We start from the raw sequence: 15,232 nt of genomic DNA on the forward strand, positions 1-15,232 counted from the left end.
ATATGGAAATTGTTTTCACCAGCTTTCCATATGCTGGTATTTTTCTGGACAGTCTACCAAAGTTATGGGGTTTAAGAGACCTCTTTTATGGTGATCCTAGCGTGGTTACAAGGCTTGGTTCTTTCTCTCCAGTTTGTTCTGCATCTCAAAGTAACTAAAGGGAGAGGTAGTCTATTCAAGTGAGTTGTCACTGGTATGCTGAACTTCTATAGTGCCACCTCAGGCTGAGACAAAGATGGCAGATTGCAAGACTGATTGCTAGGAAGACACTGGACCCAATTCAGAGTGCTGGTTATCATCTTTAAAACATATATACCAGTGATGGTGAATCTTTTTTCCTTGGGTGCGAAAAGTCTGTGTGCCCGTGCTGACACCCATAATACAATGCCCACTGCAGGGCCCCCACGCATGTGTGCATGACCATCCCTCCCGTGCTCCCCTGTGCATGTGCGCACAACCCCAGTTTTGGTGCTAGCAAGCCTCCCTGAAGCTTCATGTGACCAAAAATGGGGAATGTGGGGCGCCACACCCCCCACCCTTCGTTTCTGGTCACAGGAGGCTTCAGGGAGGTGTAGCACCAAAATGGGGTGGAGGATGCCGTACCTCCACCCCATTTTGGTGATAGCAGGCTTCCCTGAAGCCTCCTGGAACCAAAAATGGGCTGCAGGGGGTGCAGCACCCCCCCAACCCCCATTTTGCTGCTAGCAGGCCTCTCTAACCCCACCCCCACATATGTGCGCGCTTCTAGCAATGGCCTAAAAATCAGCTGGCCAGTGGGAAGCACACGCATGTTCAGTGCAACTGACCTGGGCAACGGCTTGCGTGCCCGCAGAGATTGCTCTGTGTGCCAGATGTGGCACATGTGCCATAGTTTCGTCATCATGGCTACATACCATATGTAAAACACTGAGATTCAGTAAGCACCAACTTTCCCATCCCCAACAAAATTCTAGAAGGGGGATACTGAAAAGAGCAGAGGGCAATGGAGAAAACAACAAACCACCTTCAGTCGCAATCCACACAGTTTGGAAGACTGATCCACCAGAGATACATTGTCCCTACTATCTGTTTGTATGCATTAAAAATATGCTGGAATGTTCTGTTATTTGCAGGGTTGCTTTTTGTTGACTGTTTTATTTCTTATGTTTTGTGGTTTTATTGTTGTTTACTTGTTCACTGCCCAGAATCTATCCTATTGGGATAGCAGACAAAGAGAAAATTGCAGGGGCAAAGTGTTCCTCTCTCCTGTTTAAAAACTCAGAGAAAAATAAACATCTTCCTGCTCCTGATTGGTTGCCCTGGGTTTGAGTTTCCTGCATTTTGCTTGCCTTTGCCCACTATGTAGATTGACAGGTTTAAGTTTGATTAACAGTTTATATTATTTTATATTAAAATAAAATATATTATTTTCTATCCCTCTCTCATAACACAGTGAGAGTAACTGGGTAATATCCATTTAATAATTCTAAAAACAATTATGTGATTTTATTTACTTCCTCACCTTCATACATTCATTGCGGAGGGCAAGTTGAGTAAAATTCAAAAATAAGAATGATCATACTGTGCACTTTCCTCTTTTAGGCATAGGGAGCAATTCGAGCATAGCCTTATATGAAACACTGTACATTTTCATTGTATTTTGCCTTCTGGGTCTGATTTGCACTGTTTCTTCCTCCTTATGGCTTAGAGCAATTTCTCCATGTTCTGTTGAGTCCCCAACCATGAGGAAAATCCAAGCTGAGTAAGTAACTCATTAATTTCTATGTCACGTAAGTGCAAAACATTAATGAAGCTGACATTGTAAGTGAGATGATACCAAATGACAATTGGAGCCATGTACTTCTGTTGCACAATGAAAAATTAGCAAATTATATTTATATCACTGATCCTGTTTCTTTCCTTCTCCTACCGCACTCCTTAATACCGTTTTGACACACACAACAATATCAAAACAGTCTGATATAACCACAGGTTTCACATGTTTAAGGACACAATGACCCCACAACCTTGTTTGGCTGATAGATTTAAATCAAAATTACTTCTATTTCTTCTGCATTTCTATTATTTACTTTTTAGCATTGGGGCCCACAGCTACATTACAGAAAATCCATGAAATGCTATGTGAAGCATTTTACTTCCTATTTATATGAAAATGTTATGAGAACACAAGGGAGGAAAGAAAGGAATAGGTTGCTTATTTATGGGCTAAATAAGTAGGAAAACCTACAACCAAGATATGAGAATTTGAGTCCTTGGTGCTCTCTGATCTTCATTGTTGTTTGCAGATATTTCATTACCAGACTAGGTAACCTCTTCAGTACTAGAAGGGAATAGGATTTGCTCCCTGATTATATATAAAACGGCTGGCTTTGTCAGTGTTAATGATGTTGTTTTGATAGTTCCTTGATACTGTTTGATTGTTGGGCTCGTATTAATACCTGCTTATCTAGGCATTGATTGCTAGCAAGTAGATATTCTGGTCACATTTTTTCTGACTTGTTTAAATACCAAGCATTTAGCACATTCTTTAAAATTTTGGGGGATTTATCTTGATCTAGGATGCTGTCCATTTCTCAATTGAAACTGTGAATGAATCTATCCATGTGCTGTAAAATTAAGGAATTTATTTTGACAAATATGCTCCACTAGTCTTCTGCCTGTATGTCATACTTAGTGGCAGTTACAGATCTTACACTTAATACCATTGAGAACAATATTACACTGAGACGAAAGAGATGCAACATAAACTTCACTGCATCTTATAGGCCACTATGAGATCAATTATGACCTATGAGATAGATTGCTCATAAACTTTTCCCCCAAACATTTTGTGTCCCAACTAAAAGATCAGTCTCCTCATCAATTCATGTAAAGTCATTATCTGTTTTCCCAAACCTTTTCTATTCCCAGTGAATCTGAAGTTCAAAGTAAGGAAGCATTCTAGGGTATTTTTCCCCCAAAACATTAAAGCCAATTTAGCAAACCATTAACTGAACAGAATGTCAGTTGTGCAGATTGTCAGATTTCCAACTTTTACTTATGCAATGGAATATATGGCAGAGCTGTGTGTTGCTTAATACTCTTCACTCAAGCAACTTCTTTAACAACACTATTGTTTATTTAAGAGGAAATTTTGTGACATTAGCATATTTGTGCAGATTTGATTGCTTATTTCTGTTAAATGTTTGTCTATATATTACATTAGTTTGCTTGTGTTTAGATAACTTGTGTTTAGATTGAGCCATGGTGGCACAGTGGTTAGAATGCAGTATTGCAGGTTAGCTCACTGCCAGGAGTTCAATCCTGACAGGGCTCAAGGTTGACTCAACCATCCATCCTTTTGAGATAGGTAAAATGAGGACCCAGATTGTTGGGGGTAATGGGCTAACTCCATAAGCCTCTTAGAGAGGGCTGTAAAACACTATGAAGTGATCTATAAGTCTAAGTGCTATTCTATTTCAATGTTTTCTTTTGTTAAACATGGTTTTTTTTTAAAAAAATGCTGCTTAGCTTGATAACTAAATATAATAAAATTAATTCAAGACTTAGGTCCTTTAATTCAGGTACAGATAGTATTTTTCGGAGTATAAGACGCACCTTTTCCCCTCAAAAAATAGGGTGAAAATCTTGGTGTGTCTTATACATTGAATATAGCATTTTGGCCTCCTGAAACCCAACCCCTTCACCAAAATGGCCGAGCATACCCTTTAGGAAGCCTCCAGGGTGCTCCTGAGGGCTGGGGAGGACTGAAATGAGCAAAGAAATGGGCTGTTTTTTGCTTAATTCTCCCCCCCCCCCAAACCCCCAGGAACAAGGCTATTCATGCCCTTTTTGACAAAAAACATTTTTGGGAGGTCTGCAGAGTGCAAAAACTTTTTTTTTAATTTGCCTTTTCAAAATCTTGGTGCGTCTTATACTCTGGTGCATTTTATACTCCAAAAATATGGTATGTATACACTATCCAGTTTGGGAAGAAATTGCACATTCCTATTAATCCTGCAGAAGAGGATATTGTTCATACAACTGTTAATTGAAGTGTGAATTGCATATTAGCCTTCTGCTATGAATGCAGTATCTTCAGGTCAGTGAGAATATATTAGGGAAGCTATTCTGGTCTACACACAGCTGAGATTTTTCAGATGCGGCAGGAAGTTCCCCTGTATAAAATGGTACAGATTTGTACTAGCAGACACTGCTAATTTATAGGGGACAAATCAGCAATGGTAGGAAGTAGAACAAGTTCACTCCCAAGAAGACTTTGAGGTGAAATAATCTACCAAACAAATTAGTTTGTCTACATTTATTGATGTTAGTATTTATCATCCGATATCATAAATAGGAATTGGTTGGTAGCAGCTAAAATGTTTGTTCAGTGTTTTCGTTTGGAGATTAAATGTAGTTTTTATGTTTTCTCTTTAGAGAAGAAGAACTGAGGTATTTAAATTTTATTCAGGACATAACAGATGAGATTCTGAAGCTTGGATTATTTTCCAACAGGTTGGATATATTTAAAGTCCCTACATTTTTTTTTGCACTGAATCATTGGCTAATGGTAAATAAAGGAAGAACCAGAGATGGGTTTGGGGTTAAAAGTGTGTAAAATTCTGAATAAATGCATTCGGGGGGGTGGGGAGGTGTTTACTGTTGACATGAATGGGTAGATGGGAATAAGATGAGAGAGTGAACAAAAAGTGACCAGGTCATTCAGAGACCCAAGAATAAATGAGGGGTAACTAACAACTGTATAGTTGGGGAAAATCTGTTGGTTTTGAAGGTGTGGCTTAAGCACCAGTCTAATCATGTAGTTGCCCAGCAAAGATATAAATGTTAAGTCTAGAAGCATGGCTGGTTTGATGGTTTCTGATGAAAGATTGGAAAAATCAATAAAATATATAAGGTGATAAAAGGAACTGAAATCTGGACAGGCCATTTGGTAGTTTCAAGAGTAGATTTGAGAAAATATGAACATGAAAAAGTAGGAAAAATATGAAAGAAAGTACACAGTGAAAGCAGGGCAGCTGCAGCAGAAGACCAAAGATAAAAGAATTTAATTCTTGAGTGGGATAATTATTTTGTTTATATATTTATTTGTTTCTATTTAAAAATAATAAGTTAACATCCCAGAGTTGATTATTATTAACAGTTTTCTTTGAAAAAAAATGTTTCCTGTGTAAAACTTTTCCAATATTTTGCTTTTTAAAGGGCTTTGGAAAGATTGTTTGAACGTCACATAGAACTAAACAAGAACCATCTAAATAAGGTATGCTGCGTAGATGAGAGATCATTTTAAGAGTACTAAAAATTACTTCTGAAAATGATCAGTGTGTTTGCTGAAGAATATTTGTTTCTGATTATATATATAATCTGAATTTATTTTCGTATAAATGAATAAACAAACAAATCATACTACTCTTAAGAATATTCAACAAGTTTGCTAAAGCCTTCAGGAAATTAAGCATTTCTTTCATATTAGCTCTTATTTCCTGACTATAACCTAATTGATTTCTGAAAATGTTCAATTAATTTCTTGATGAATTCTTAATTTTTCTAATTTTTTTGTTATAAGGCATATTTATAATTACTGTTGCCTACTCTTTTTGTCCTTTCTTAGACCAAAATGCGCCACCTGCTGGAGATTCTAAAAGTAGACTTGGGTTGCAACAGAGAGGAAAATTCTGCAGGAGTGTCCGATGCATATAGGCATTTACAGAATGAATCAGCAGAGCACCTTCAACTTACCAGTATATCCCAGAGCAAAGAGTCAGAAAGTGAAGAGCTGTTAAATGTAGTGGATTTAAGAACAAGTGATCTCACTGTACACAATGATAAATTCCAGGGAGTAGAAAACCAGGATGTAATTTCTCAGGACATCGAAGAATTACTGAACATTGAGCTGAATCCCCCAGCCATGAAAACTGATGAAACTCCAGATAACACATGTCCATTGCCACCAACATGTAATTCAACCACATGTGATGCTGACTTTGAAACAAGTGAATGTTTGAGAGAAGTTGATGAACTGAAAGAAAATATGACAGAACCCATCTCTTTGGTCAGGGCCCAGGAGTAAACAACTTGCAGCAAAGCACCAAACGGGGCAGTTCATCTAGTCAGCAGTGCAGAGATCTGAACTTTGAAAATTAAATAAAATGCTAGCAAATCAGACTTTTAATATTTTTTATTTGGATGCCACTGCAAATGGGCTTGAAATATTAGCAAATATTAGCAAATGGGCTTGAAATATTAGAAGTCAGACTTTTTTGAATTGGGCAATGGAACATTGTAAGAAACAATAGACAAAATTGTCATGTGTGATGTTATTAACTGCAGAAAAGACTAGGGATATAGTTTGGGGCATAATGTTTATTCTCAAGGCAGTATATTTATCAAAATACACTTACAATAAATGAATATAAAATTTGCAGGAGTAAAAACTGATTGTAAATAATTAACCCTTCTGAATTCTTTTCCAAAAAGTTATACACTCTGATTGAATCATTACTTATATCTGTGCAGAGATCTGGTGCAGCTTGCTGTTTAGTGAACCAGGATTGTTTGTCTGATTTTAATGGAGAAGCATCCTCTGCAATGCAGTATTCAAATGAAGGATTCATCCATTCATCTTTTAAAACATGGATCAGTTGACAGGACCTCTGACTTACTAACAATAGATGATCACACAGTCAGTGTTAACTAATTGTCTGATGTGTCCTTTCGCTTGCAGTTGGAAGGATAAAATGAATTCACTGCTGTTTGCGTGATGATATTAGTTCTATATCAGGGATGGTTAAATATACTGATCACTCAAGCCTTTTAGACAATAGTCCAAATGCAAGCAGTATGTTTCATTGCATAATTGGTAACCCCTCTCCTGCATAATAAAGTTCCCATTACACAAAATGGGGTGTGAAGACCTTGAGAACATCAGTTGTTAGATTTTAATTTCCACTCACTCTAAGTATTAGGAAGAGAAATTGCACAACCAGACAAAAGCAGAATCATACAAGTGAACCTATGTACACTCATGCAACGCTATGATATATGAATAAAAGGAAAAGGGCTTTTATCACAATAGTGTGATGCTTTCAATAGGCTAATCAATTTGACACTTCCCTATGGATGTTGCTGTATGACATAATGGATGGTAAGGGATCTATTTGAAGGTGAGCTGCAAAGAGTTACATTTTGTTGCTACTTCTCTTGATCTTGTGGGAAAGAACTGTCATAGCAACTATTTTTACTAGAAAGCATCCAGAAATGACACAGTACTGCCCTTTGTTGAATGAATTATGAAAATACCTACTGATACCACAATAAAAGTTGTTTACCCTCTTTTCAGTCAAAAGCTTTATATTTTTTAATGTAGTCCACAGACTGACAAGCAAAAATCATGATTGAAAAGCAAATGGAAATGATAAAAAAATGGTAATAAGATTTTCTAAAGTTGGTAGATTTCTTACCCAAACTAGCTTAAATGGAAACTTTAGGGGGGGAAAGACACTGAAACTTGTCTCTTGGGAAAGGAGCTTAAATGGCCTGTGTCTTTTCTCTTACAGCTTCTGCAGCAGGTTTGGGTGAAAAGAGGTTAAGTCAAGGGTAAGAAAACAATGTGGCCATATTGAACCCACGTGGCATTTATGTCATACATGAATGTGCTGGGTTGAAAAAATTTAATTCTCTAAATTTTATATTTAGAAATCTGCTTTCTGTTTGGAAAGCAGCTATTTTCTCCAATGAACTTTGAAGTGCTAAATTTACTGTAGGAACATATACCCACTTTAGAACTACTAATGATCATCTAAACTGAAGGACTCCAAAAATAGTCATTAACAAATAATCATCTCAACTGAAAAAAATCCAAAAATAATAGTCATTAACAAGCTGTTTGTCATCTCCGTAAAAAAAAAAAATCCCGTTGCTTTGTTCATTAAATGCAGATACTTTGGAAAATATATAGCACTGTAAATAATACCAGGATGCTATAAGTAAAGATGAGAGGTGTTGGTTTAAATTTGGTGTTTGCCACTCAAAGAGACAGGTAATTTGGGAGCTGCAACTTATTCAAAAATAGAAGGTTGGGGTGCGTTAAGTTATAAATTGATTTGCTGAGGAGAAATCTCTTTCCTGAATAATACAAAAATGTTGCAGCCATTCCCCTTCATCCTACAAGGTTTACATGCTTATGCGTCTTCCTATCTCAAATGAGGGGAGAACTGCATCAACTCAGCCTCAGAGAGGGAGGGAAGGAGGAGTAAATTTTCAATAAATAAATTTTTAAAAAAACATGCGTAGAAATCATCCTGTCCTGGCAAGGATATTTTGAAAATCCCTCTATTTGGGGAGGGGGGGTGTTAGCCACAATTTTAGAAAGCTTATAAACAGGACCAATTGTGAGCAGCAGGTGCTCTTTCATCATTAATGTACTCCAAACTCCATCCACCTTGTTTAAATGGTTCTGCTTATTTGCCATTTCTCAAAATAAAAGTTAAAATGAGTGTGCCTGTGGATCAGGATTCTGCTGTGTAAGGTAAGCAAATTCTCTGGTGACAAGCTACCCCCTTCCAACCCTCAGGCTGTTATTGCAGGGCAAAGTACTTAGTCCCAACATTTCTCACTCGGTTGACTGCAGGTTGTTGGATTTTGAATAATTAAACTAAACTCCCAGTGTCTACCAATCCTGACTAAAGCAGGGCCATCAATTTAGAGATTTCACACAGATTTGGTGGCATTTTCATATTCTGTCTAGATCGCAACCCATGGGCCAGATGCGTCATGCCCTGGCCATACCCACGCCCAATTTAGCAAAAGGGGGGGGGAGTTGCGATACATCACATGATGATGCTGTGATGCAAGTTTGACATCCCTGACCTAAATTGTCTTCAGGGCAACATGATGCTTTATCAAACTCAATTTATTTTTTTAATATGAGATTGTAAGGGTTGGTGGATACATTGAAGATCATCTAGTCCAGGTGTGTCACATTTGGCCCTGGAGAGCTAGTATGCAGCCCCACAAGACCTCAACCAAAATAAGGAAAAATTGTTATATGCATTATCTATATTATATATTTTATATGCAATCCAAGACAATTCCTCTTCACTCAGTGCAGTTCACGCAAGCTAAAAGGGTGGACATGCCTAGTGTAGTCAATCTACCCGGTACATAAATATATTACCACAACATCCAGCAGGAGTACCTTCTGAGGTACTCTATTCCATTGCTAAATCATTACCATTTGGAAATTTTTCCTGATGCCCAGCATTCTTCCTGTCCTTTTTTTTTTCAATCTAAACATACCCAGTGCCTTCAACAGTTTGCCTCATGTTTTCTTCTGGGATATATTCCAGTTTCAATTTTTTCCCAATATAGTGTCAAGCACTATATATCATTTTCTAATACCTACTTAACTGCTGGTATCACAGGTTTTCCTCTTGGAAGCTCAAAGCAATTTATGTGATTCCTCTCCAAAATAATTCTTGCATGACAACCTTGTGACAAAGAAATGCAACAAAAAAATAGTGGGCACCCAATTGAAATTCACAGTTCAGGGGGGGTCTTGAACCAGATCTCTTTTTATTAATCCCAACAATTTGGCTCCTGCAACACCCATGGATGAACTTGGAAGAGCATCCAATATATGTTTTTAAAAGTTAGAAATGGTCAAAATCTTGCAAGGCTTCAACATTCTCACATAGGATTTGTAATATCCGGTAATAACCTTAACCTTGTAAGATATTAACACTTTACTTTTTTTAATGTGTTTTAATCTCCAAAAACAAACAAGAGAGTTAAAATTTCTGTTTTAAGCTTTACATCATTGTTAAATCTCCACTGAAAGAAGCTATTTGCAATGTTATTTGCCCAAGCTCTTTATTCTTTGTGTTCAAACATAACACAGTGGAAACAGAACTGATTTTGAGCTCCATACCAGCAGAGTTCCTAGGAAATAATATAATTTTCTTCAGTCTTTGCCAGTGTTAAAGGATATTACTTCTGTAATATTGATGCCTGCAACTAAATAATTGATCTAAAATGTCATGCAATACACCATTGGGAATTCTTATAATAAACAATTCTATGCAACATATTTGAAGGCATCCTGTTTTGGATTATGAAAAGGATTTTATATTGTATTCAGTATTATTATTTCTACTTATGTCCAAAAGTTCAGTATTCAATAAAGTTATGGAACAACTCATGTTTGAAGCGCTTTGAATATTTATTTTCATGGCAAAAATAGACTATAATATAATTCATTTCACATATATTACATATCAAAGAAAAACAACCCTTTCTATCAAATATAATCTGCACATTGTTTTAAAAACCCATCTCAATTGTACATGATTTAAAGCTGCATCAATTATACATTTTTACACTTGATAGAGACAAAGCAGATCTTATGTGTAGAAAACACTTTAGCTTGACATTAAAAAATAATACTTCAATTTTGAGAGCCACTAAGGAAGATACTGCAAAAATCCTTGTATACTGACATAAAAAAGAAGGCGAGAAATTGTGTAAAAACCATTGTCTTTCCCTTGCATAGATTTAACTGCTTAAGGCTAGTGGGATGTTGCGGCATCTGTTTCAAGATACACCACCATGCAATATCAATTCTTTTGCCCCAAACTAACTTCAAGCTCTACATCTTCATACATTAGAAGAGCAGCATGGAAGCTGTTTTCTTGGACTTAAACTCAGGTCTCTTTAGTATGGTAGGACACAAATGAATTATGTTTATGATGTACTTCAGTTCCCCCCCCCCCCAACAAGTGCTTTTCAATCCCTTGGAAGGACTCTACTGGCGTGGGAATGTGCAGCACTCTTCATTTAGATTTTTTAAAAACCTGCCTTTATTGTTTTTATAAATAAAATGGAACATACATAACACTTCTTCCTCATATTTTCCCTATAATAACCCTGTGAGGTGGGCTGGGCTGAGAGTGAGTGACTGGGCCACAGTCACCCAGCCAAATTTCATGCCTAAGGCAAAGCTAGAACTCAGTCTCCTGGTTTCTAACCTGTTATCTTAACCACTAGACCAAACTGGCTCTCATTTATCTTGCCCAAGTAGTTTCTTGGCAGAAACAAAGCACAGAACTGAATAATTCAAAATAAATTCCACTGTAGTAGCCTATAAATGCAAATTGTCTCACAGTAATTCAACAAATGAGGTCGGACATGTTTTGGGTCCATGATGAATACAAGAAAACAGCATCACAAAGAAAGTTTGACATTGTTGATGTTTTGTCTGTAAAAAAAAGTATGACCAGATTTGGTTATTTTTGTAGCTTTTATGAAGATTTAATAGGAACATATTTTAGCGAACCTAATTGCTCATTTTTATTCTGGAACCTGGAAGTTCATTTTAGATTGTTTTAAACGCTCTTCATATGTTTAAAGGTGGTTCCAATAAAATAAAATGGCACATAACCTCTCTCAATATATATTTAGGCATAATTTCTTGATCTGTGCTCAAAAAATGAAGACAAAATATAGTGGAATTTTAAAAAGACATGCATTATAATGCACTAACCACAACTATGTGGTTTGTTTCATCTATGTTAAAGCAAATGTTATTTTATTTAGCACCTTGGAACTTCTTTGAAGAAGAAGAAATCACAGTGGCACTTGCTTCATTGCATAACACAGAATCATGTCAACAGTGATTTTGGCCAAACAACATACTAGTTCATTTAGTAGTTTGTTCAAAACATAAAATGCAGTTTAAAGAAAATTATGCCCAAAGGATACATTCAGAATAGAGCAACAATTGAGTTGGAAAGAAGTTAATATCCCCAAAAGGCAAGAGAAAGGCAAAGAAACTGGTCCCTACAGTATTGTAGCAACAAGAGCCTCAACTCAGAGAGCATTCTTCTCTCTTTCCAGTCTTTTACATTGTTCAAAATATTTCCCCTCCTGCTCATAGTAATGTTAGAGTTTATCTGCAGTAATTTGACCCACAAATTCTATTTTGCAGATTAGGAAGGAAAAGAGTAGGCTTCACAAAGAAAGAAGTAATTCCCTATAGTTCTCTGGATTGTACCTATGTTGGACAGTACAATATTGTGCCACTGAGATTTTTTTCACTCTCTCCTTCACTGCACTGGAGTAGGTCATCTAAGATGTTTGCTTGGAAGTGTCATAGCTTATAAATCTGATTTTGAGCTTAGCTTTAAGAACTACAAACCACATACAATCACAGACAGCAAGGCAACCATATAAATCATGTTGCTTGCAACAGTCTATCACTGTTCACATGGAAGTTAGCAAAATGCATATAATTCAGACGTTTGGAGGATGACTTCACTTTGCAGTTCATTTTGCTCTATAGTGCATGCTAATTAAGGCCATTCAAGTGCAGAACAGAGAAATCATTTTATTCTTTCTTGCACCCCACCCCTACCAAGTGTATAACTGTTATTTAGAAGACATCCCACAAGAGAAACAGACAAGAGCAGAATCCTTGAGCTCTCAGACCTGCTGTTGTTTCAACTCACTTCATAAATACTTCATCCATAATATTAAAATTCCACTTCTCCCTTTCTACCTTATGCTGCACAAGCCAGGCCCAAATAAATAGCAAACAGTTTCATTATGCAGAAAACTTATACTGAATATTTTTTCACAGAACGTCAGAGAACCAAAAGATAGAATTCAACCAAGCCTTACAAATTAAAATTTGAATTTTCAAAAACTATTTGGACACCTTTATAGACTTGGACTGCTATATTCCATTTCAAAAGTTAAAGTGAATGCTTTAGGAACATCATTTTGCAAATTATTGTACAATATGGTAGCTACCAACGCTTCCAAATTTATCTTCGGCCCTCCCTAATGCATGGCCCCCTCCTGCCATCAAAAGTTCATGCCGGATATCTAACTTTCTGAAAACCTCTTTTGAAGAAGATAGTGTTTTCAAAATTAAATGCTGGTTCAAAGAAGATAAGAAAAAGCCAACATCTTAAATGGATCATTTTCAAAAACTGCTAATATCACCTGGTAAAAATTGCATGGAAAACTGGTTCATACACACAGCTCCCAAGTGGTGAAAAAACAGGGAACATTGAGACTGCACACTGGAAATTAGCATCCATTGGTACCAACCCATCTGATTTTTCTGTTTGTTCTTTTTGCCCTGAAGATCAATCAAATCTAAGCATCACAGAAACACCTTTTGACATCTCAGCCGGAGAATGTATAATGCAAGAACAGATATGACTAAAGTTTAAAAGAAATGTTTCTTAGAGTCTGCACCACAAACAGAGATCAGTTTGACTTCTGGCTTAACAAAATTCAATAATCTCAAAAAAACAAATAGTACAGCTTAAAGAAATAGCTTACATGTTGTTCAAAGTATCATACTATGCTTAACTGTGTTGTACAACTGCCTGAAGCATTCATACATGCATCCATCCTTCCCTCCCTTCCATTCTCTTTGGCACACTATATACAGTCTAGTGGAAAATACATAACTTTTTTTGCTTTTCATATATACACTTTCCATCAGTCATTTCTGCTTTAAGAAGCATGCAGACTTTCTAATGTTAGCATAATGTTATTGGAGAGGCTGCTTTGGAGATGTTATCCAGAGGAAAAGAGAAATAAATTTGGTGACTCTAAAAAAACATTTATTCCTTTTCTTTTCTTTTTCTTTCTTGATAGGGAATTATTAGCAAAGGCAATTTTACCGCCACTTTGCTAAATTATGCAGACCAATAGCCACATTCCACTTTAAATCAAATTCTGTTGTATTCGCTCCACATTCAATACCTTCTCCTAAAATGAAATTTGCAGGCTAAGCAGATAAACATATTGTTTCTCTAGATAAATAAAATATTTAAACAAGTGTTTAAATATTCATCTGTGTTCAACTTGATTTCAACCAGAAGTAACAAACTGTTCCTTAAATAAATCATTCTGGAGCTCCACTTCATTAATAATTACTTTCTGAAGTTTTGAGGAGCTACATAGGATTTCCTAGGATAACCTTTTTCTTTTACTGCACTTTTTTGACTTAGAATGTGACATGACCCAACAATCATTTCCTCCTGGGGGATAACACAGCAGCAGCTGTAAATTTTGTCTTCATTTTTACCTTTTCATTTTCTTTCTTTTCCCTTCAAAGATTTGCCAACTACTTGTTTAATATACCACAAACTTTACCAGCCATTACTATCTTCCATTTAACTCTTTTCTCCTTACAAATCTTAAACCAAATACTCAATTTCTTTTATTGCGTGCTGTCTGTAACCTGCAGTTTCTAGACAAGTGCCCTACATCTGGCAAAAAAACAAAACAAAACAGCACAACACTCTCTGTCTTAAGTGCTTCCTTTAATGGCTTGTTGGTGATGCTGGTTGCAATATAAAAACCAACACACACACACACACACACACACATTCACACACACGGATTGAAATTAAAAAACTCAAGCACAATGATGCCATTTATGACTACTGAATAGGCAGGGCACACTTCTTTCACCACAGGCTACAAGTAGACATCAGTATAGCTTTCCATTCATAAAAATGTGACCACCACAATTTTCAGTACGGCGCAGTAATGCCTTCCTAGGATCAGCAGTTGTATGCCTACCGTGAATACAGTTTCATCGGAAAAACACAATGAATCAGTCCCATTTCAAACCACTCCCCCCCCCCACACACACATTCTTTTCCGCTTCAACGTGAACTCTGCCAAAGCAATGTCCAGTTGCATACAGAATTTTCAAACTTCATGTAGTCCTGGAAGGCAAACTTCTGCTTTTGTAAACTCTTGCAAAGAAGTAGACTTTTGAAGCTTGAGTGGAGAAAACCTATATAAGCCTCGAACTCTTAAGAAATTGGATGAGAACTCCGTAGACAAATGTGTATTGGCTTAGGGTTTGCACCATCATCATCCTTTGTTGCCTCAACATTTCTAGCATTCTTGGGATATCCAGTGCCTAAAAAAACATACACACGGGTTGGAAAATTATTTAAGTGGTGATAATAAGCCACAATTGATGTAATGAACTATGAGAATAATCTGGGACGAACAGGAGGAAGCGGAAGAGCCGCAACTTAGGCGATGATCAGACAAAAGACATCTCAGCCTACAGAAGGAATGAGGATGGAGGAAGCATCTCAGAAGGGCCCCTCCCTAGTTCTCGGAAAAGTAAAGGGAAGGGAGGGGAAAAGTGCTTTCAGACTTGCAAGATTCTGCTTCTGTGGCAATGTAATAAAGG

General features: G+C 36.8%; 2 protein-coding genes across 10 annotated transcripts in view; one reads left to right on the forward strand and one right to left on the reverse strand.

Moving 5' to 3' along the window:
• The window catches only part of SPATA7 (spermatogenesis associated 7), a 40,235-nt gene extending 32,898 nt beyond the window's left edge, over positions 1-7,337 (forward strand). For 2 of the 3 annotated variants that reach the window (XM_087725216.1, XM_087725224.1), the window contains 4 exons: positions 1,688-1,741; positions 4,420-4,497; positions 5,203-5,260; positions 5,612-7,337. In XM_087725216.1, coding sequence (XP_087581342.1) covers positions 1,688-1,741; positions 4,420-4,497; positions 5,203-5,260; positions 5,612-6,070 — 649 coding nt within the window. In that variant the 3' untranslated portion in view covers positions 6,071-7,337. The remainder of the gene's footprint in view (positions 1-1,687; positions 1,742-4,419; positions 4,498-5,202; positions 5,261-5,611) is intronic. The other variant, XM_087725234.1, reaches the window with a different exon arrangement.
• A 2,863-nt stretch (positions 7,338-10,200) lies between these two features.
• The window catches only part of PTPN21 (protein tyrosine phosphatase non-receptor type 21), a 55,465-nt gene continuing 50,433 nt past the window's right edge, over positions 10,201-15,232 (reverse strand). For all 7 annotated transcript variants that reach the window (XM_087725259.1, XM_014076108.2, XM_087725273.1 and 4 more), the window contains one exon: positions 10,201-14,950. In XM_087725259.1, the coding sequence (XP_087581385.1) occupies positions 14,822-14,950 (129 nt within the window). In that variant the 3' untranslated portion in view covers positions 10,201-14,821. The remainder of the gene's footprint in view (positions 14,951-15,232) is intronic.

Source organism: Thamnophis sirtalis, unplaced genomic scaffold (genome assembly GCF_051295495.1).
Source record: "Thamnophis sirtalis isolate CommonGarterSnake01/CBP01778 unplaced genomic scaffold, rThaSir2_p1.2 scaffold_1, whole genome shotgun sequence".
Classification (NCBI taxonomy): domain Eukaryota; kingdom Metazoa; phylum Chordata; class Lepidosauria; order Squamata; family Natricidae; genus Thamnophis; species Thamnophis sirtalis.